Source organism: Macaca fascicularis, chromosome 14 (assembly GCF_037993035.2).
Source record: "Macaca fascicularis isolate 582-1 chromosome 14, T2T-MFA8v1.1".
Lineage (NCBI taxonomy): Eukaryota > Metazoa > Chordata > Mammalia > Primates > Cercopithecidae > Macaca > Macaca fascicularis.
Window position 1 is genome coordinate 21,548,561 of NC_088388.1, and position 17,558 is coordinate 21,566,118.

The window sequence follows — 17,558 nt, forward strand, 5'->3', positions numbered from 1 at the left end:
AACATACAAGGCCCCTTGTAGAACTGTGAACGGTGGTGGTGATAAGGGGAAGGCGGGGAGGTGGCTAGGTAACTTGTCCAGGTCCTGTTCAAATGATTACAAATGCCAGCTTCACAAGAGGACTTCCTAGGGAAGGCGCCTTCTTTCCATTAGTCCACATACCTTTGCTTTTAAAAAACTTTTTATTTTGATATAACATTACACTTAGAGAAAAGTCACAAATGGACTACAAAGAATTCCCAGATGCCTTTTATGCTGACTCCCCAAATGGTGATGTTTTGCCATATTTACATTGTCATTTTCGGTCTCTCTGGGTCTCTCTGTGTATATGCTCTGTTTATGTATGTATTGGTGTACATGCATACCATATACAGCTGAATCATTTAACAGTAAGTTGCAGGCTGGGCACAGTGGCTCATGCCTGTAATTCCAGCACTTTGGGAGGCTGAGGCAGGCGGATCACCTGAGGTCAGGAGTTCGAGACCAGCCTGGCCAACATAGTAAAACCCCGACTCTACTAAAAATACAAAAATTAGCCGGGCGTGGTGGTGTGCACCTGTAATCCCAACTACTTGGGAGGCTGAAACAGGATAATCACTTGAACCCGGGACGGGGAGTTTGCAGTTAGCCAAGATTGTGTCACTGCACTCCAGCCTGTACGACAGAGCAAGCCTTCATCTCAAAAAAAAAAAAAAAAAAAAAAAAAAAAAAAAAAAAAAAAAAGAAAAGAAAAAAGAAAGAAAGAAAAGAATAAGTTGCAGACATATGCCTCTTTGCCTCTAAGTACTTCAGTGTGTGTAGGCCCTGAAACAAGGCACTGGTCCACATCTGAGGTCCCAGATGGTCAATGAAGTTGATCTTCAGCAGGGCAGTTTGATCAGGGGCAGCCCTGAAGGTGGTTGCGAGGGGGCCAATCTCTCAAGGCAGCTGAGAGCAGCCATTCTCCTGTGACTTCTCCATCTTCCTGCCTTCCTCCTCGACCCTGTCTCCTGTTTGCCTGTCCCAGTCCCACCCACAGCATCCATCCCAGGAGGGCCCAGCGGGCATGCCCCAGGCCTGGAGTCCAAGTTTCAGCTCTGCCTCTTACCAGTTTTTTGGGTTTTTTTCTTTTCTTTTCTTTCTTTTTTTTTTTTTTTGAGACAGGTCTCCCTCTGTCACCCAGGCTAGATGGAACTCTGGGCTCAAGTGACCCTCCCACCTTGGCCTCCCAACATTTTGGGATTACAGGGATGATCCACCACCCCTGGACCTTCTTAACAGTTATTGATTCTCAGCAAGGCATTTACCCCTCTGGCCTCAGTTTCTGGGGCTGCAAAATGGAAACCTGATGGTTGTAAAGAGGCTGGAACTCTACTGGTGGCATAATAGATGCCCTAGTACTTTGTAAAGTACAAAGCCCAGTTCCTGGTTTTGTTTTTTGGTTTGTGTGTGTGTGTGTGTGTGTGTGTGTGTGTGTGTGAGAGAGAGAGAGAGAGAGAGCCCAGCATTAATCCCTTTTCCTTCCTGGACTCTGGGAAGCCCACTCCATCTCTGGACTAAGAGAAAGACAGTCCCCAACCACAACCCCTGCCATTGAGGGAAGAACTGAGAGAGCTTCTGTGTGAGGGTGGAGCGATGGAGGAGGGGGCTGCAGACCCTGCCTTGGCAGATGCCTGCCTCAGGAAGAACCCACAGGGAAGCTGGTAACAAATCTGCCAGCCACATGGAGAGCTGCTGGGCCAAACTACAGGGGTGTCCTGGGGGAGCTTTTGCAAGGCAAAGGCTTTTGTAAGTTAGTCAGTTTCCTGAGCACCCACTGGGCGCAATCTTCCCTGGAGGGCCAAGGAATCCCCATGGGTCTCCAAAGGGGGACCACTTAGGGAATGGAAAAGAGCCCAGGTCTCAGCCTGTCTGTTACTCAGTCGCTGGTGACACTCACGGGTCCCTCCTCTCGGCGCCTCACTTTGCCCATCTGTCCAATGAGGATGCCAGGGCCACCGTGTGGGAATTCGGAGGGGACTGGAATGGGCAGGAATGTGAAAATACCCAGAACTAGGGAGGGAAGACTGCTGCAAGGAAGGCCAGCGACTGGCCCCATCCATCTCTTTGTCCCTTGTAGTGCTGGGACGGTGGCAGACGCATAGTAGGGCTGAATTACTGCTTGAGTGGCAAATCCTCCCAGCTAGGACCTGGGTCTTCAAACAAACTTCTAGAAACCTCATCAGGCAGTGGGGCCCCAGGATCACCACCTTCCGTCCAGTGACTTTATTGGAACTGCAGTGCCTCCTGGTGGCCAGCATGCGCAACTGCAGTCTTGATCTTGGCCGTCTGGGAGTAGGGCCCTGGAACCTGAACGCTTAGCCTTCTGGGTAAGCAGCCAGGGCCGGGGACTCCTCTTCAGTCTTGGCTTCCCGCGGGGCTGTGCCCCTCTATTTTCTCATACTCCTCCCTGGCAGGAATTCATGCAATGTTGTTGAACTGAGGAAACAGAAGCCAAGAGGTTTGTCCAGGGTCAGGGAGCTGCCAGGGTCACCTTTGGTCCTTCCTGCCCTGCGCTGTGGCTGGTTTCCTCGACCCCCCTCATCCTGCAAGGTCCCTTCTTCCAACTCCATGCAGCAGCCTCCCGACACAAGCAGTGTGTGTAGCGGACCAAGGCCCTCCTGCGTCTGGAGCCCAGCTGCGGGGCCTGGGGCCCTTTCCTGCAGACACACTGGCCACCCTGCAGAGCTGCCCCAGCTATACCAGAGGCAGAGGGAGCCCAGAGGAGCCTTCCCCAACCCAGGCACACACGGGCGTTTGCATTAATTCCAGCGGTGTGTCCTGAGCCTTTGCTCACAGCAGGCGAAGGCCCCAGCTCCAGACCCCAGCAGTACATCTGGGAGGCCCACTCTGATCAGCTCACAGTCTAGGGAGGGAGAAGGCCCATGAGCTGCTGCTGTAAAGCGGAGGATTCAGTGTTTAAGAGGCAAGGGTGGTCAGGGAGGAGGATTCAGAGGCAAGGGTGGTCAGGGAGGAGGATTCAGAGGCAAGGGTGGTCAGGGAGGAGGATTCAGAGGCAAGGGTGGTCAGGGAGGAGGATTCAGAGGCAAGGGTGGTCAGGGAGGAAGAAAGGTGACCCTTGGCTGAGCCTCGAAAGCCTAGGAGAGGAATTCACAGCAGAAGAAATACAAAAAATAAAAGGTTCCATAGTTAAAAAAAAAGAAAGAAAAAAATAAAAAGGAAAGGCAAGATCTCACTTTCATCCATCATGCTGGCAAAGATTTTAAAATGACCAAAATGACACTCTAATGACCATTATTGGCTGTGAAGTGGGAGCGGACACTGCGGCAGCTGAGGACATTACATGTTTCTGGAAGACAGCTTGGCCATGTTTCCCAGAGCCCCTCAGATGTGTGGAAAATTGAACCCCGTATTTCTAGGTCTTGGAGCTTCTTCTAAGGGAATCGCCATGCATGTATCGAAAGATTTAAATCAGAGACCTGCTATGATTTCAAACAAGTAGAAACCTGTGAGCCCAACAGAAGAGGATGGATTAAATAAAACAGCCATTGTTTTCACTAAGGCAGATCACCTGAAGTCAGGAGTTCAAGACCAGCCTGACCAACATGGCAAAACCCCGTCTCTACTAAAAGTACAAAAATTAGCCAGGTGTGGCTGGCGCCTGTAATCCCAGATACTCGGGAGGCTGAGGCAGGAGAATAGCTTGAACCCAGGAGGTGGAGGTTGCACTAAGCCAAGATGGCAGCACTGCGCTCCAACCTGGGAGACAAAAGTGAGACTCTATCTGGAAAAAAAAAAAAAAAAAAGTTTACAAAGTAATGTGTTCTCTGTGTGTGTGTGTGTGTGTGTGTGTGTGTGTGTGTGTGTGTGTGATTTTCTTTTGGTCTGTCTTGATTTTTTTAAAATCTTCCATACAGAACATAGATTACTATTTGTAAGGGGAAAGAAAAGTCACAAAAGTTACAGAGAAAGCTATCTGGGTGAAAGTAGTAGTTAGCCACAGACAGGAGTGGCAGAGAGACATGGTAGGTAGAAGGAAGGGTGCCCGCAGGAGTGCGGAAGCCTGAAGTCGCTCATGCAGTGCGCTGCGGAGTGGAAGCAGGTCTATGAGACTCAAGCTAGATGGAAGGCTGGGGTGTAAGTCCCTGAGTCAGGTGGGACCAGTCCTGCCTTCGGGACCCTGAATGCCTCATACGCCTGATGTACAGGGTTGGCAGATTTAGCAAAAAGCAAGCAAGCAAACAACAAAACCAGGTTGCTCAGTCAAATCTGCATTTGAAATAATAATTTGTAGGGTAAGTATTTCTTGTGCCATATTTGGGATATACTTATATTGTTTAAAGTATTCACAGTTTATCTAAAATCCCAGTTTAACCGAGTCTCCTGTATTATTTCTGGCCATTCTAAGGAGGGATCTGGGAGCCAGTGAAAGGCTACAGAGAAGGCCATGACATGACCGGCTGTGTATGTTTTAGACACTCTCTGGTTGTATTTGAGGGTGGTGAGCCTGAAGGTGGAGAAACCCCTCAGGAGGTCGGGACTGAGCGTCACCCTGAGCGTCACTGGGATCCATCATGGTCCAGAGGTCTGAGTTCCAGGGGCCCAGTTTGTGACCACAGTGGCCAATCCCCATGGCGAAAAAAGGGCCTTTCTCGGAAGCTTCCCTAACCTTCCTCCAGCCCATTCCAAGTGGTGCTTGTCTCTTGCTTCTCATAATCCCACAGCACAGAGCCCAGCCTGCTCTCAGAGCATGCACCATCCAGGATTCTAATCACTGGTTTCAGGTAACGTTTCAACCTCTTCCTGGGAGAACAAATAGAAAATTAATTCGGACCAGCCCTGCCCCCTGACAAAAAATAAATAAATAAATAAATAAATAAATAAATAAATAAAAGAAACAAAATTAACCCATAGATCCATATTGCCACTTCTGGAAACTTGTAGTGTTTTCTGAGGACAAATGCTCCACTCCCTTCCTCTTTTTTGGTCAAAATGAGATTTATTTGATATAAATTGAACATCTTTGCATGTGTTAAAACACTATGCTTTCTTAGCATCAATTTCATTCATTTGTTCATCAAATGTTTACTGAGTATCTACTGCATGCCAGCTATGCTACTAGGTGTTACATAGCAGGGTAAACAAAGCACACATGCTCAGATATACTCCCTGCTCCATGGGAGGGAGAGAGAGAGACAATAAACAAAGGGAAAACAGAAGAACAAATAAATACATAATATTGGCGCGGTGGTCCATGCCTGTAATCCCAGCACTTTGGGAGGCCAAGACGGGTGGATCATTTGAGGCCAGGAGTTCAAGACCAGCCTGGGCAATATGAGGAAACTCCGTCTCTACTAAAAACACAAAAATTAGCGGGGTGTAGTGGCCCATGCCTGTAGTCCCAGCTTCTCAGGAAACTGAGGCCTGAGAATCACTTGAACCTAGGAAATGAGGTTGCAGTGAGCTGAGATCGAACCACTGCACTCCAGCTTTGGTGGCAAAGCGGGACTCTGTCTCAAAAAAAAAAAGAAATAGCCTGCAGAATAAAGACTATCGGGAAGGATCTTCCGTTTATGGAAATATCATCCTTTATTTAACCAATCCCCTATTGATGAATATTTTGATTACTGTCAGTTTTCCTGCATATTAAACAATGACATGATGAACTTTCTCTCTAGTGAATTCTTACCATTATTAATTTAGAATAATTTTTTTTTGAGACGGAGTTTCATTCTTGTTGCCCAGGCTAAAGTGCAGTGGCACGATCTCAGCTCAGTGCAACCTGCGCCTCCCATGTTCAAGCGATTCTCCTGCCTCACCCTCCCAAGTAGCTGAGATTATTGTAGAGACAGGGTTTCACCATGTTGGCCAGGCTGGTCTCAAACTCCTGACCTCAGGTGATCCGCCACCGGCCTCTGCCTCTGAAAGTGCTAGGATTACAGGCGCAAGCCACTGTGCCCAGCTGTAAAACATTTTTTGGTGTACACTTTTATGAGTTTTAACACACTCATGTATAGATTCATGTATTCACTGCCACAGTCATGATACAGAATAGTTCCATCGCAGCAGTGCAAGCCCCTTGTGGACAAACTTTCTCCCTCCTGCTGTGCCTGGCAACCAGCGATCTGTTGCCTAGAGTCCCCGTAGTTTTGCCTTTCCCAGAATTCATGTGCCAGCTGAGTGAAGTTGCCCTTTATGTAAATTTGAGACTGGCTTCATTTACAGACCCTAAGGCCACCCTTGAGATTCATCCATGTCATTGTTTGTCAACAGTTCTTTCTTTTCACTGTGGAGTCGATCCGTGGCCTGGATGGACCACAGCTTGCGTTTTTCCATTCCCCTGTCAAAAGACACTTGGGGTGTTTCCATTTCGGGGTGGTTATGAATAGAGCTGCTGCAGACATTTGCCTATGGGTTTGGGTTTCTCTCCTCTTAAAATAAGCCATTGTTTCTGTAGGGTAAATACCTAGGAGTGGGATTGCTGGGTCATGAGGTCAGTGTTAGTTTAACTAGATAAGACACCGCCCAAGTGTTTCCGCCGTGAGGGATGGGAGTTCCGGGTGCTCCACACATCGCCGTAACTTGGCATCATCAGGTCTTCTTATTCCCACTGTGATAGGCACATAGTGGTATCTCATTGTGCTTTTAATTTGCATTTCCATAGCGGGTAATGAGGTTGAACATCTTTCATGCTTATTTTCTCCCTGCATATCATCTTGGGTGAAGTGTCTGCTAGAATATTTTGCCCGCTTTTTGTTAAATATTACTATTAACCACACTCCACACTTTATTCAGATTTCACTGGCTTCCCCCTATGTCCTTTTACTGTTCCAGCATCCCATGCGGAACACATTGATAACACTTAGTCCTCATGCCTCCTTGGCCTCCTCTAGTCTGGGGCAGTTTCTCAGACTTTCCTTATGTCGAGAGCATTTCAGGGCTTGGGTTGGTGGCTGTGGGTGAGCAGGATGGCCTGTGCCACTGGCTAGCCTGAGGACTGCCATTCCACCCCACCCTCTGCTGAAGACTGGCAGCCCCTTGAGGGCCGGGACACTGTTTGTCTCTGCAAACAGCTGTGCCCCGTGCATGTGTGCTGAAATCTAAGCCCAGTCACTACTACCCCTTTGGCATTATTTATTGGGACTGGAGCTAAATTAGGGACATCCAAGTTGAGCTCTGGACAGACCCCAGTGGCAGATGCGGTAGGGTGGGGACGTGATCAATGGCTAACCTTTAACCTCCGCCCTCACCCCCACAGGACTGTTTGGACAGCAGTGGGTTTAGTCAGTGCCCTTTCAATAGCATGAAAGGGCCTCACGCTGGCCTGTTTTTTTTAAGGAGATTACATCGTTGTGTGCACTCCGCCACAGGGTGTGTGGGGCCAGCTCACCCGAGAACAGAGTGAGTGGCATGTCCCCCACAAAGCAGATGTTTGGAGGAAAAATAGATGTAATCAAAACCATGGAGGATAAAATGACTGAGACCCCGTACGCCATATGCATGGGCCTGTGCACAGCTCCACGCAGGTCCACACCACCCATGTCCGCCCCCACCCATGGGGATCTGCACCCACACACAACCACCCACATCCCACTTGTGTGCCTGCACTTGACCACACAAGCATGCGCACTCCACAAACCTATCTACAAGCAAATACACATATGCTCCCCATATCCACTCACAACTGCAGACTTGTGCTACATGCCCCCGGGTTTACATCTGTGCACACAGATGCTGCCAGCACCCTCTCCCTAAAATGACTCTAGAAGGTCATTCTTTAAATCACGGCCAAAAAAAAAAGAAAGAAAGAAAAAAGAAAAATCAGTCACCTTTGGAAATCTCTCAAGGGTTTTCCTGTTTTAAAAAGGTGAAACAGGCCAGAGTGATGCCATTGGGTTGAACCAGGACAGGTGGGTAGAGGTTAAGGGAATGAAGCAAGGCTTTCCACTTCATTCATTTCTCCAGCTGAAATCCAACAGCCAGGGGTTCCCAGTGCTAGAATAGGCAGCTTCCAGAGGTATGGGGGTCCTCCGAGGGGGAGTTCCAGTAGAGGTTGAAAGGCTCAGTGGCTCCTGATTGAGAATATAACCTTGAACTGAATGCTTCCTGCTTCATCAAAAGCAGTCTATGGCAATAATGCTGACCCAGGATTGTTTGAAGAGCATTGGATAGCATGATGGCCACACTGCGTGCACAACACCCGCCGTGGGGCAGGCATTGCTCTTGGTGATGTAGGTTCACTACTTGATTGATGGCTCTGAGTAGTCAGGGGTTTACTTCCAGATCAAGACTGGGAAGCTGCAGATTGGGGCTACATTGTCTTGGACCCCATAGTCTCAGCCCTGGGACAAACCCATCATGGGAGGGGTGTCAGCATAGAGCCTTTCTAGGTCCACAAGGAGCTGCTCCAGGGAGGCTGTGAGAAGTCCAACCCCTGGCGGGTGGCCTGGGCCCAGGCTGGGCACTGTTGCTGCTCAGCCTCATGCCAGCACAAGGTGCCCCAAGGCTCTGAAGAAGGCTTGCCCAGCATCCAGGCAAACTGAGAGCTCCCTGGTGGTCTTCCTACCCCAGTGTGGCTGCAGGGTGGGTGTGGAGCCAGGTCCTGGCAGATCCTGGACTGGGTTTCTGTACCTTGGTTTCACTTCTGGAGCCGCCCCCATGAAGCCCGTCTCCGCTTCTCCTTCTGTCCCCTGCTCGCTGCATGGAGACATCACTCAAGGTCTGTCTGGGTCTTTCTTTTCCCCTGTCTCCCTCAGTGACCTCTGCTGTTTGTGCGGTCAGCCTTGAATGGTGGCATTTGTCATTGCATGCCCCTTTTCAGTGTATCCCACCCAACTTTCTCCCCAGTGGGGAGGAGGATGAGGCGGTTGGTTCATTTACTCGACAGACATTTTCTGCACATGCTTTGTAGAACATCGGCTCACCAAAGGTGCACAGTTACCTGGACAGAGCGAGAGCTCAGTGATGTTTGTTTGTTAGAAATTGTTCATTTATTCCTCAGCAACCTCTTACTGCATCTCTGCCACCTGACCTATCCTGTGCTGAGCCTCAGGCTGAGAAGGGACAAACGGCAGGAAGCCCCAGCCCTTGGGGAACTGACATTCTATAGGAGGAACTGGACATTCAGGACTGGATGAGATACGAGTCACCTAACACAGGCATTCAGTAGAGAGGGTGAGCAGAGGACAGAAAACAGTCACAATCTGGGAGGGCTTCTTGGAGGAGCTGGTGCTTCACTGGATCTTGGAGGTCAGTTGGAAGGAGGGACATTCCAGGCAGGGACCCGAGATGGGGACTTGGGGGACCAAGGTCTGTGGTTTCCTTTGGTCAGGAACAATCAGCCTGAGCTGTGGGACCTCTGTTTTCAGCATCCATCTTGTTGAGGAGGGCACCTCGCAGGGAGTCCGATCTGACCAGCACCCAGGCTTTGGCCACCACCCTGACTCTCTAGCTAGCCCGGGGTCATCTCCCAGGAGAGCGATCTGCTGGCTTTGCCCAGGGTCCGGCCCCACTCCCTGCCGCCCTCTGTCTCACACTGGCCGGAGAAACGCAGGGCTGCCCGAGGAACAGCAGTGGGAACTGCAGAAGGAAGGGAGACTCAGAGGGGTGGCAGTATACTCCCAATGTCCGCAGGGACGGGGCTGTCATGGGGAAGGGTGCTGGGAGGTTAGAACTGGAACCAATGAGCCAGACCTACAGGAGACAGACATGGGCTGGGTCTAAGGACGAATGGTCCAGCTGTCCGGGGGGCAGTGAGCTCCCTGCTACGCTAGACTGGAACCAGCGCCGGGTGGGGATGCTGCAGGGTGGCGGGAATGGACATAGAGGCCTGAGCTTGGGGTCTTAAGACTGAGACTCTGAGAGGGCCGCGCTTGTCATTCTGACCAGTTGAGTGGAGCCGCAGAACTTTGGGGAATTTTTCTTTGTTGTCTAAATGAGGAATCCGGCCTCAGGATTTAAAGCAAGCTGACTCAAGACAGGTTAGAAGGCTTGCTGCCTTCTTCCTTGAGGAACCAGGAGCAGCACTTCCCTGAATTCCTTCCATCTCCAACACAGGCACACCCTGCCCCTCTCCTCCCCTCCCCAGGTCCTCAGGGACAGTCCCGGCTGCTGGTGAGCAAGGGAGGAAGGAGGAGGAAGGACCCTCAGCCACCCCGCTGTCCCTATTTGTAGGTGAGACTCCAGAGGTGAAATGGGTCATCTGAAGTCCCAGGCAGAGTAGGGGCCGAGGCCAGGGCTTCCAACTCTTGGGCTGGTGGTCTTCGCACACGCTGTACCACCTCTATCTCTCTGCCTGTTCACTTAGTCTCAGTGGGCAGCTAGAGGTTGACAAAACTGGACCCTTACTTGTCACCATGAAGACTGGACCTTCCACCACTTCCCCTGAGAGGCCGAGAGCTGGCTCCGTGCTGAGACGCTGCCCCCAGGCCACATCCTCACTCCCTCATCCTCAGGGGCTGGTCTTGCTCCCCACAAGATGGGCAGAGCAGGACGCCTTGGTCATGTGAGGCCCCTGGGTTCCTTCTGCCCCTACCTCTCTCCCTGGGAATAGGGCCTAAGACCCCGGGGGAGGGAGTAGAGGGCAGGCCAGGAGCTGAGAGGCTGTGCTCTGTCCGGAATTGGGGCGTGTTCCCTTCTGTCTCTGGCCTCAGTTTCTCCCCAGTTAAAACTAGGAGTTCAGGCTGGTCCGTACCAACTCTAGGTTCCTGTAACATGGAGCTCCCATTGCTGTGCAGGCTGGTCCCCATCCCCAGCAAGGGTCCGTGGGGCTGTGAGATGGGGCCTGGGGACCGGGGCTCAGGGCTCAGTGCTCACCTCCCTCATCCCCTCATCTGGCTTCCAGGACATTGCAAAACAGGGATGGTTATTTTTGGTAAGGCTGGGTGGGGTTTCTTTAAGAAAAAAAAAAAAAAAACCTAAAACATAAAATGTATTTGTCTGCCAGGAAGATAAATATCTTTGCTGAAAGCTCTTGGCCCAGCTGCCAGCTGCAGTTTGCAGAATACTGTGAAGCTGTGGCTGTCTCCATGTGCCTGGGCTCACACGGTGTCATGCATGATGCCGCTGGGCCGGTCGTGCACCCCCATGGCGTCTGCACTGCCCGTGGCCCTCAGGAGCAGCCACCTGAAGCTGCTTCCAGGCCTGCTCTGGGCACTCACCTCTATGCCCTTTCCTTGATGCCTTGGAGAGGGAGGTGAGAATGCCACAGGCCAAATGTCCCTCTCAGCTTCCCCAGTGTGCACAGAAAGCCAGGGATAAGACTGAGTCTGAAGCCTCAGCCCTCAGGATCTGGATGGAGTCAGAAGACCTGGACTACAGGCATCATTCTGATGCTTAATGCCCATCCCCTGGACCTATTTCCAGGAGAAGAAACCGAGGGTCAGCGTGGTTGATGCTCACATCTACCACACACGCTTGTTGTGATGATCAAAACTTGAGCATGCGAAAGGTCGTGTCAAATGCTCCCCACACATCTTATGAAGTGTGTTCGTTCTTTCACTCAAGAAGTTCCTTTTCCCCAAGTTACAGACAAGGAATGCGGCTCTCGAGTTGCTCACACCCACATCTGTAGACACCCAGTTGGCTGCCCTTCCCTAGGCATCTGTGCACGCACTGCACATGCTCCTGCGCCCAAGGGCCTGCATGCTTGGAGGACTTCTCCAGGGCCAGAGTCCTCTAATGTTCACAGGGTCTGTGGGTTTGCAAGTCCGGACTAGAAAGGTGAATATCAATAATGGCAAAACTACCTAGCTAGCACTCTAGCCTCTTTATTTCCCACAGCTACCCTATGAGGAAGATCCTATAAGGATCTTCATCCCCATTTTATACAGGGGGAAACTGAGGCACACAAAGGGTAGGTAAGCTCTCCTGAGCACAGAGCTGGGGAGTCACGGCCATAGGATTCATAGCAAGGCTAAAGAGTCCATGCCCTAAACGAGAGTCTTTAGCCTGCAGGCTGTGGACCAGTATCGGTCCATGGCCTGTTAGTAACCAGGCAGCACACAGGAGGTGAGCGGCAAGTGAGCAAGCATTACCGCCAGTTCTGGCTCCTTTCAGGTCACTGATGCCATTAGATTCTCACAGGAGCGTGAATCCTACTGTGAACCATGCATGCGAGGGATCTAGGTTGCATGCTCCTTACGAGAATCTGATGCCTGGTGATTTGAGGTGAAATAGTTTCATCCCCAAGCCATTCCCCACCACCACCCCCTCCATCCATGGAAAAAATTATCTTCCACAAAACCAGTTTCTGGTGCCAAAAAGGTAGGGACTGCTGTCCTAAACCCTCTGCCAGGAGGTGAGTGTGTCTGCCCAGGAAGCTCACCGGGCTGTGTGGTGGTAAAGTGGCTTCCCGCCTCACTCTCCCACCCCAGCCTCCACCTCTTCTTCCTTGACCTGTATGGGTTGATTGGTCCTTGCAGTCCTGAGCTCCTAGGAATGTGCCAGGGGGGTTCCATCTGCTAGATGCAGTGACTGGGAGCCGTGCTCATGTACACCCACCCAGGCCCGGGGTCAGCGTGCTGGGGATGAAGGTGCCTGGGCAGCCTCAGTAAGCAATGTGCAGGCGCTGCTTGTAACAGGAGATGTGGCCCATGCCTCGATCCCATGCACCCCCAAGGAAGAAAGACCCTTCTCTTGAACAATAGGTGAGACCAGCGTGCAGGGTTGAGGGGCGGGCAAGGAGGTGTTGACCCCTCAGCACTGGACTCTTGGGGCAGAGTCTCCAGCTCCTGCTGAACTCCTGGTGGGACTAGGCCAGGAAAGGAGGGGCACTCCTGTCTGCCTCAGTGCTGGGTCCTCCTCACCCCAAGCCCCACTGGGCCAGACATGGCTGCTGAATGAGTTTCCCTTCCACCCAGGGAGGCCATGGCACTGGGGTCAGAATTCTCGGGACCCAGAAAAGTCCTGATGAAGGGAATCCCTCTAGAGAGAGGAGCTCAGGGTCAGTGAGGTGGGGACTAAAGGTCGCAGAAGTCAGATTGACTGACTTGGGTTCACATAACATTGGTGCTGAAAGGGACCTAGTCTAAGATGGTGGCAAAGAGGCTCAGAGAGGGGAAGAGATTTGCCCAAGGTCACACAGCATGTTAATGGCAAGCCAGAATTAGAAGCCAAGTCTCCTGACCTTGCATCCAATGAGCTTTAAGAGGAAAAAGGCAGGGGGTGGCTACCCAAGTGCCCCCCAACCAACGTCCCCCTTCTTTTGCTTCGTTCAGCCATTGGTTTCTGACTTTGTTTCCTCCCCCCTCAGCTAAAGAAAGCTCCCTGGGTGAGCCAGAGTTACCCCCCGACTCTGACACTGTGGGGATGGACAGCAGCTACCTGAGTGTCAAGGAGGCTGGGGTGAAGGGGCCCCAGGACCGGGCCAGCTCAGACCTCCCCAGCCCACTGGAGAAGGCCGACTCGGAGAGCAACAAGGGCAAGAAGCGGAGGAACCGGACCACCTTCACCAGCTACCAGCTGGAGGAGCTGGAGAAGGTCTTCCAGAAGACCCACTACCCAGACGTGTATGCACGAGAACAGCTGGCCATGAGGACAGACCTCACCGAGGCCCGTGTGCAGGTCAGTGAGGGCCACCTGGGAGTGAGGCTGGTAAAGCAGAGCCTGCCCCTGGGCTCTTGGCTGCAGCTGGGGTCTCCTGACTGCCCACCAACCACACCATGGCTTTCCTTACCTCAGTTCATTGTGAGCCTGAGAGTAGGGACTCCTAGCATGCCCCTCATGCCGCTGTCCCAACTAGAGCAACTCTGCTTTTATCCTCTTTAATATTGGGCTTCTGTACTGTGGGAGGGGGCAAAGGAAAGAAGGCCCCCAGAAGAAGGGCAGGAAGGCTGCTGCTGGCTGTTTCTGGGCTTTACACTGTGTGAGAATCCTGGCTTTTTCACAGAGAAGGGTTACTGGTCCCTGCTCTGGAAGGCCTATATCTTGGACAGGAAACAGGACAAACATGAAGATAATGTCTACAGCATCACAATGGGCAGAAACAGAGAACAGTTTAGCTCTTCCTTCTGCCTAGATGGCTGCCTCCCCCTCCATTTTTCAGGTCCCAACTCATACCTCCTCTGACAGGTCTTCCTGACCACCATGGCTAAAGCAGCAGCCCCCCTACTACCAGTCAACAACCAAAACACCCACCCAGTACAATACAGTGGAACCCAACACACTCAACCCAACTCACTGCAACCCAACGGAACACAACCCAATAGAACTCAACTCAACACAACACAATGGAACTCAACATACTCAACCCAACTCAGTGCAATCCAACACAACACAACACAACCCAACCCAACACAACCCAATAGAACTCAACTCAACCCAGCACAACACAATAGAACTCAACACACTCAACCCAACTCAACCCATTCCAACATAACACAGCCCAATATAACACACTCCAGTGGAACTCACCCTAACACAATGGAACCTGACACACTCAACCCAACTCAGTGCAACCCAATAGAACTCAACCCAGCCCAACCCAACACAACCCAGTAGAACTCAGCTCAACCCAACACAACACAATGGGACTCAACATACTAAACCTAACACAACCCATTCCAACACAACCCAATATAACACATTCCAATGGAACTCAACCTAACACAACACAACACAATGGAGCCTGACACACTCAACCCAACCCAACATAACACAACAAAACCAGCTCACTTTTTGCTACACTGTCCTATTTTATCTTCTTAAAACTTTAATTTTTTGTTTGTTTGTTTTCTTTTTAGAGACAGGGTCTCATTCTGTCACCCAGGCTGGAGTGCAATAAGACGATTATAGCTCACTGCAGCCTCAAACTCCTAGACTAAAGTGATCCTCCCACCTCAGCCTCCCAAAGTACTAGAATTATAGGCATAAGTCACCACGCCTGGGCCCATTTTATCTTCTGGGTATTTTAGTTTATTTTTTTAAAGAGACTGGGTCTTTCTCTGTCACCCAGCGTGGAGTGCGGTGGTGTGATCATGGCTCGCTGTAGCCTTAACTTCATGGGCTCAAGGGATCCTCCCACCTCAGCTTCCTGAGTAGCTGGGACCACAGGCATACACCACCATGCCTGGGATAAGATTTTTTATTTTTTTGTAGAGATGGGGTCTTGCTAGGTTGCCCACATTGGCCTCAAACTCCTGGCCTCAAGTAATCCCTCACCTCAGCCTCCCATAGTGCTGGGATTATAGGTATGAGACACTGTGCCCAACTCGTATTTTGTCTTCTTTCTAGGATTTTTGACTGGCTTAAGTTATTTTACTCGTTTGTCCCCTTCCACTAAACTGTGATTTCCTTGAGATCAAGCACTGATTGTTCATCACTGTATTCCCACCAATTAGAGAAAGCCAAATGCAGAGCATCAAGGCTAAAAAATAAGTATCCATGGATCAATCAACCCCTGTCCAGAGAGCTGTGTCTCCCCCACCAGCATGAATTCACAGCAAAGAAAGGATCAGAAAGAAAAGACCCATGAGTAGCCAAAATACAGGCGACAAAATTCACACACTCAAGTTTAAGTTTCAATTTAACACAAAATAAATGTCATAATCAGTCTGCTTTTCCAACCCAAAGCATGTTGGAAATAGCAAATAAAGTGTTGCCATATAGCAGTTTTTCCCTCTCCAGTGGGCCAGAAAAATTAACAGCTTTAGAACAAAGAGGAATCTTTTTTTTTTTTTTTTTTAATCAGCAAAGCGCCATACAGCTCAGTGGGCTGGGCCCCTCCATGTAAGGAGAGAGATGCCCCAACCCTGACATCCTCAGCAGGCCCCAGGGACTCTTGCATTAATTCACGAAAGCATCTTCAGCAGCCTTGTTCTAAGGCGTCAGTAAAAGGTTCATCCGTTACAACCATGTTCTGTTTAAGAAGGCAGAGCCATCTCTAATAGAGTCTACAAACTTTTTCTCCAAAATGGCTGATGTGGAAAAGGACTAGTGGTGATCAGTAAATATGTAGCTGTTCAGAAACTACAGCTACCAGAAGTGATGCTGAAGAGCTGCATGGTTGAGTTGCTGTAAGTTCCCTGAGGGCAGGTTGCCTCTTTTTTTTTTTTTTTTTTTTTTGAGACAGGGTCTCACTGTGTCACCCACGTTGGAGTGAAGTGGTGTGATCTTGGCTCACTGCAGCCTCCGCCTCCTGGGTTCCAGTGATTCTCATGCCTCAGCCTCCCTAGTAGCTGTGACTACAGGCATATGCCACCACACCCAGTTAATTTTTTGTATTTTTTGATAGAGACGGAGGTTTCGCCATATTGGCCAAGCTGGTCTTGAACTCATGACCTCAAGTGATCCACCCGCTTTGGTCTTCCAAAGTGTGCTGGGATTACAGGTGTGAGCCACCATGCCCGGCCCAGGTTGCCTTTTTTTTTTTTTTGACAGAGTCTTTTTCTGTCACCCAGGCTGGAATGCAGTGGTGCGATCTTGGCTCACTGCAACCTCTGCCTCCCGGGTTCAAGCGATTATCCTGCCTCAGCCTCCCGAGTAGCCAGGATTACAGGTGCACACACCACACCCGGCTAATTTTTGTATGTTTCGTAGAGATGGGGTTTCACCATGTTGGCCAGCTGGTCTTGAACTCCTGACCTCAGGCCCAACTCAGCCTCCCAAAGTGCTGGGATTACAGGCATGAGCCACTGCACCCGGCAAGGCTGCCATTTTATCCCCCTCCAGTGCCTAATGAATGTTTGAGGAAGGACAACAGGGCAGCTGGGGTTTCCTGTGAATCCGGAAGCCCTCACACACCCAGATCTCATTTGAATTTGGACAACCAGCCACTCACATGACCTTACATGCCTGAGTTTTGACAGGAATCCTAGCATCTAGCCTGATCTCCAGCAAATGGACTGGGGAGGACCCACCGGTGTAGGTAGAGAAAGGGGCATGGCTGGTTATGGGACAGCCCGGTAAGTGCTGTGTTGGTGTAGGATAAACCAGTTCATTTTCTGTGCAGTATGTGTATATATTTGTGTTTGCATATGTGGGTTGCATGTGTGCTTCCTAACAAACATATGGGAGTGCCCGGGAGTAGAATTCACTAAGTACTGAAAGAAGAATGACACTTTGAGTACAAAACATGAAAACAAAGGCACACAGAGTATTTTTCAGTTACCATCATACAACTAAAACAGTGTTCTCTGCAGACACACATGCACACACGCATGCACACGCACACACACACTTATACTTACTTCCAAAATGGAGTTGAGGTAGCTTACAATTAAAGATTTATTTGTTCAATCTAAAAACAAGAACAATGGCATGAAATGCGGAGGTAATGTGGTTTAAAAAAATTTACGCTAAGGTTCATGGTTGCCTGCCTTTGAGCACAAACTTCAACTTGGAGCTTCCTGGCAGCCAAAGCAGAAAGGGAAACTCTGATGTGCTGCATATCTTATCATCTAGTAGGAGGACCATAGAATTATAGAACAGTAGTGCTGGAAATGATCACCCCGTCTTCCCATCTAATAGATGAGGAAGAAGAGGCCCATAGGTGGGAAGTCATAACCTGAAGTTAACAGCAGCCACTCAGTAGCGGCGCCGTGACTGGAATGCAGGACTCCTGAGTCCCAGCCTAGTGCTTC

The 17,558-nt window shown here is 50.3% G+C and overlaps 2 protein-coding genes across 3 annotated transcripts in view; one reads left to right on the forward strand and one right to left on the reverse strand.

The window, feature by feature from the left end:
- The window catches only part of ALX4 (ALX homeobox 4), a 49,519-nt gene that overhangs the window by 21,377 nt on the left and 10,584 nt on the right, over nucleotides 1–17,558 (forward strand). The window contains exon 2 of the mRNA XM_005578128.5: nucleotides 13,232–13,542. Coding sequence (XP_005578185.1) covers nucleotides 13,232–13,542 — 311 coding nt within the window. The remainder of the gene's footprint in view (nucleotides 1–13,231; nucleotides 13,543–17,558) is intronic.
- Nucleotides 1,409–17,558, reverse strand: part of EXT2 (exostosin glycosyltransferase 2) — a 206,904-nt gene continuing 190,754 nt past the window's right edge. For both annotated transcript variants that reach the window (XM_074013872.1, XM_065528278.2), the window contains one exon: nucleotides 1,409–2,457. In XM_074013872.1, coding sequence (XP_073869973.1) covers nucleotides 2,409–2,457 — 49 coding nt within the window. In that variant the 3' untranslated portion in view covers nucleotides 1,409–2,408. The remainder of the gene's footprint in view (nucleotides 2,458–17,558) is intronic.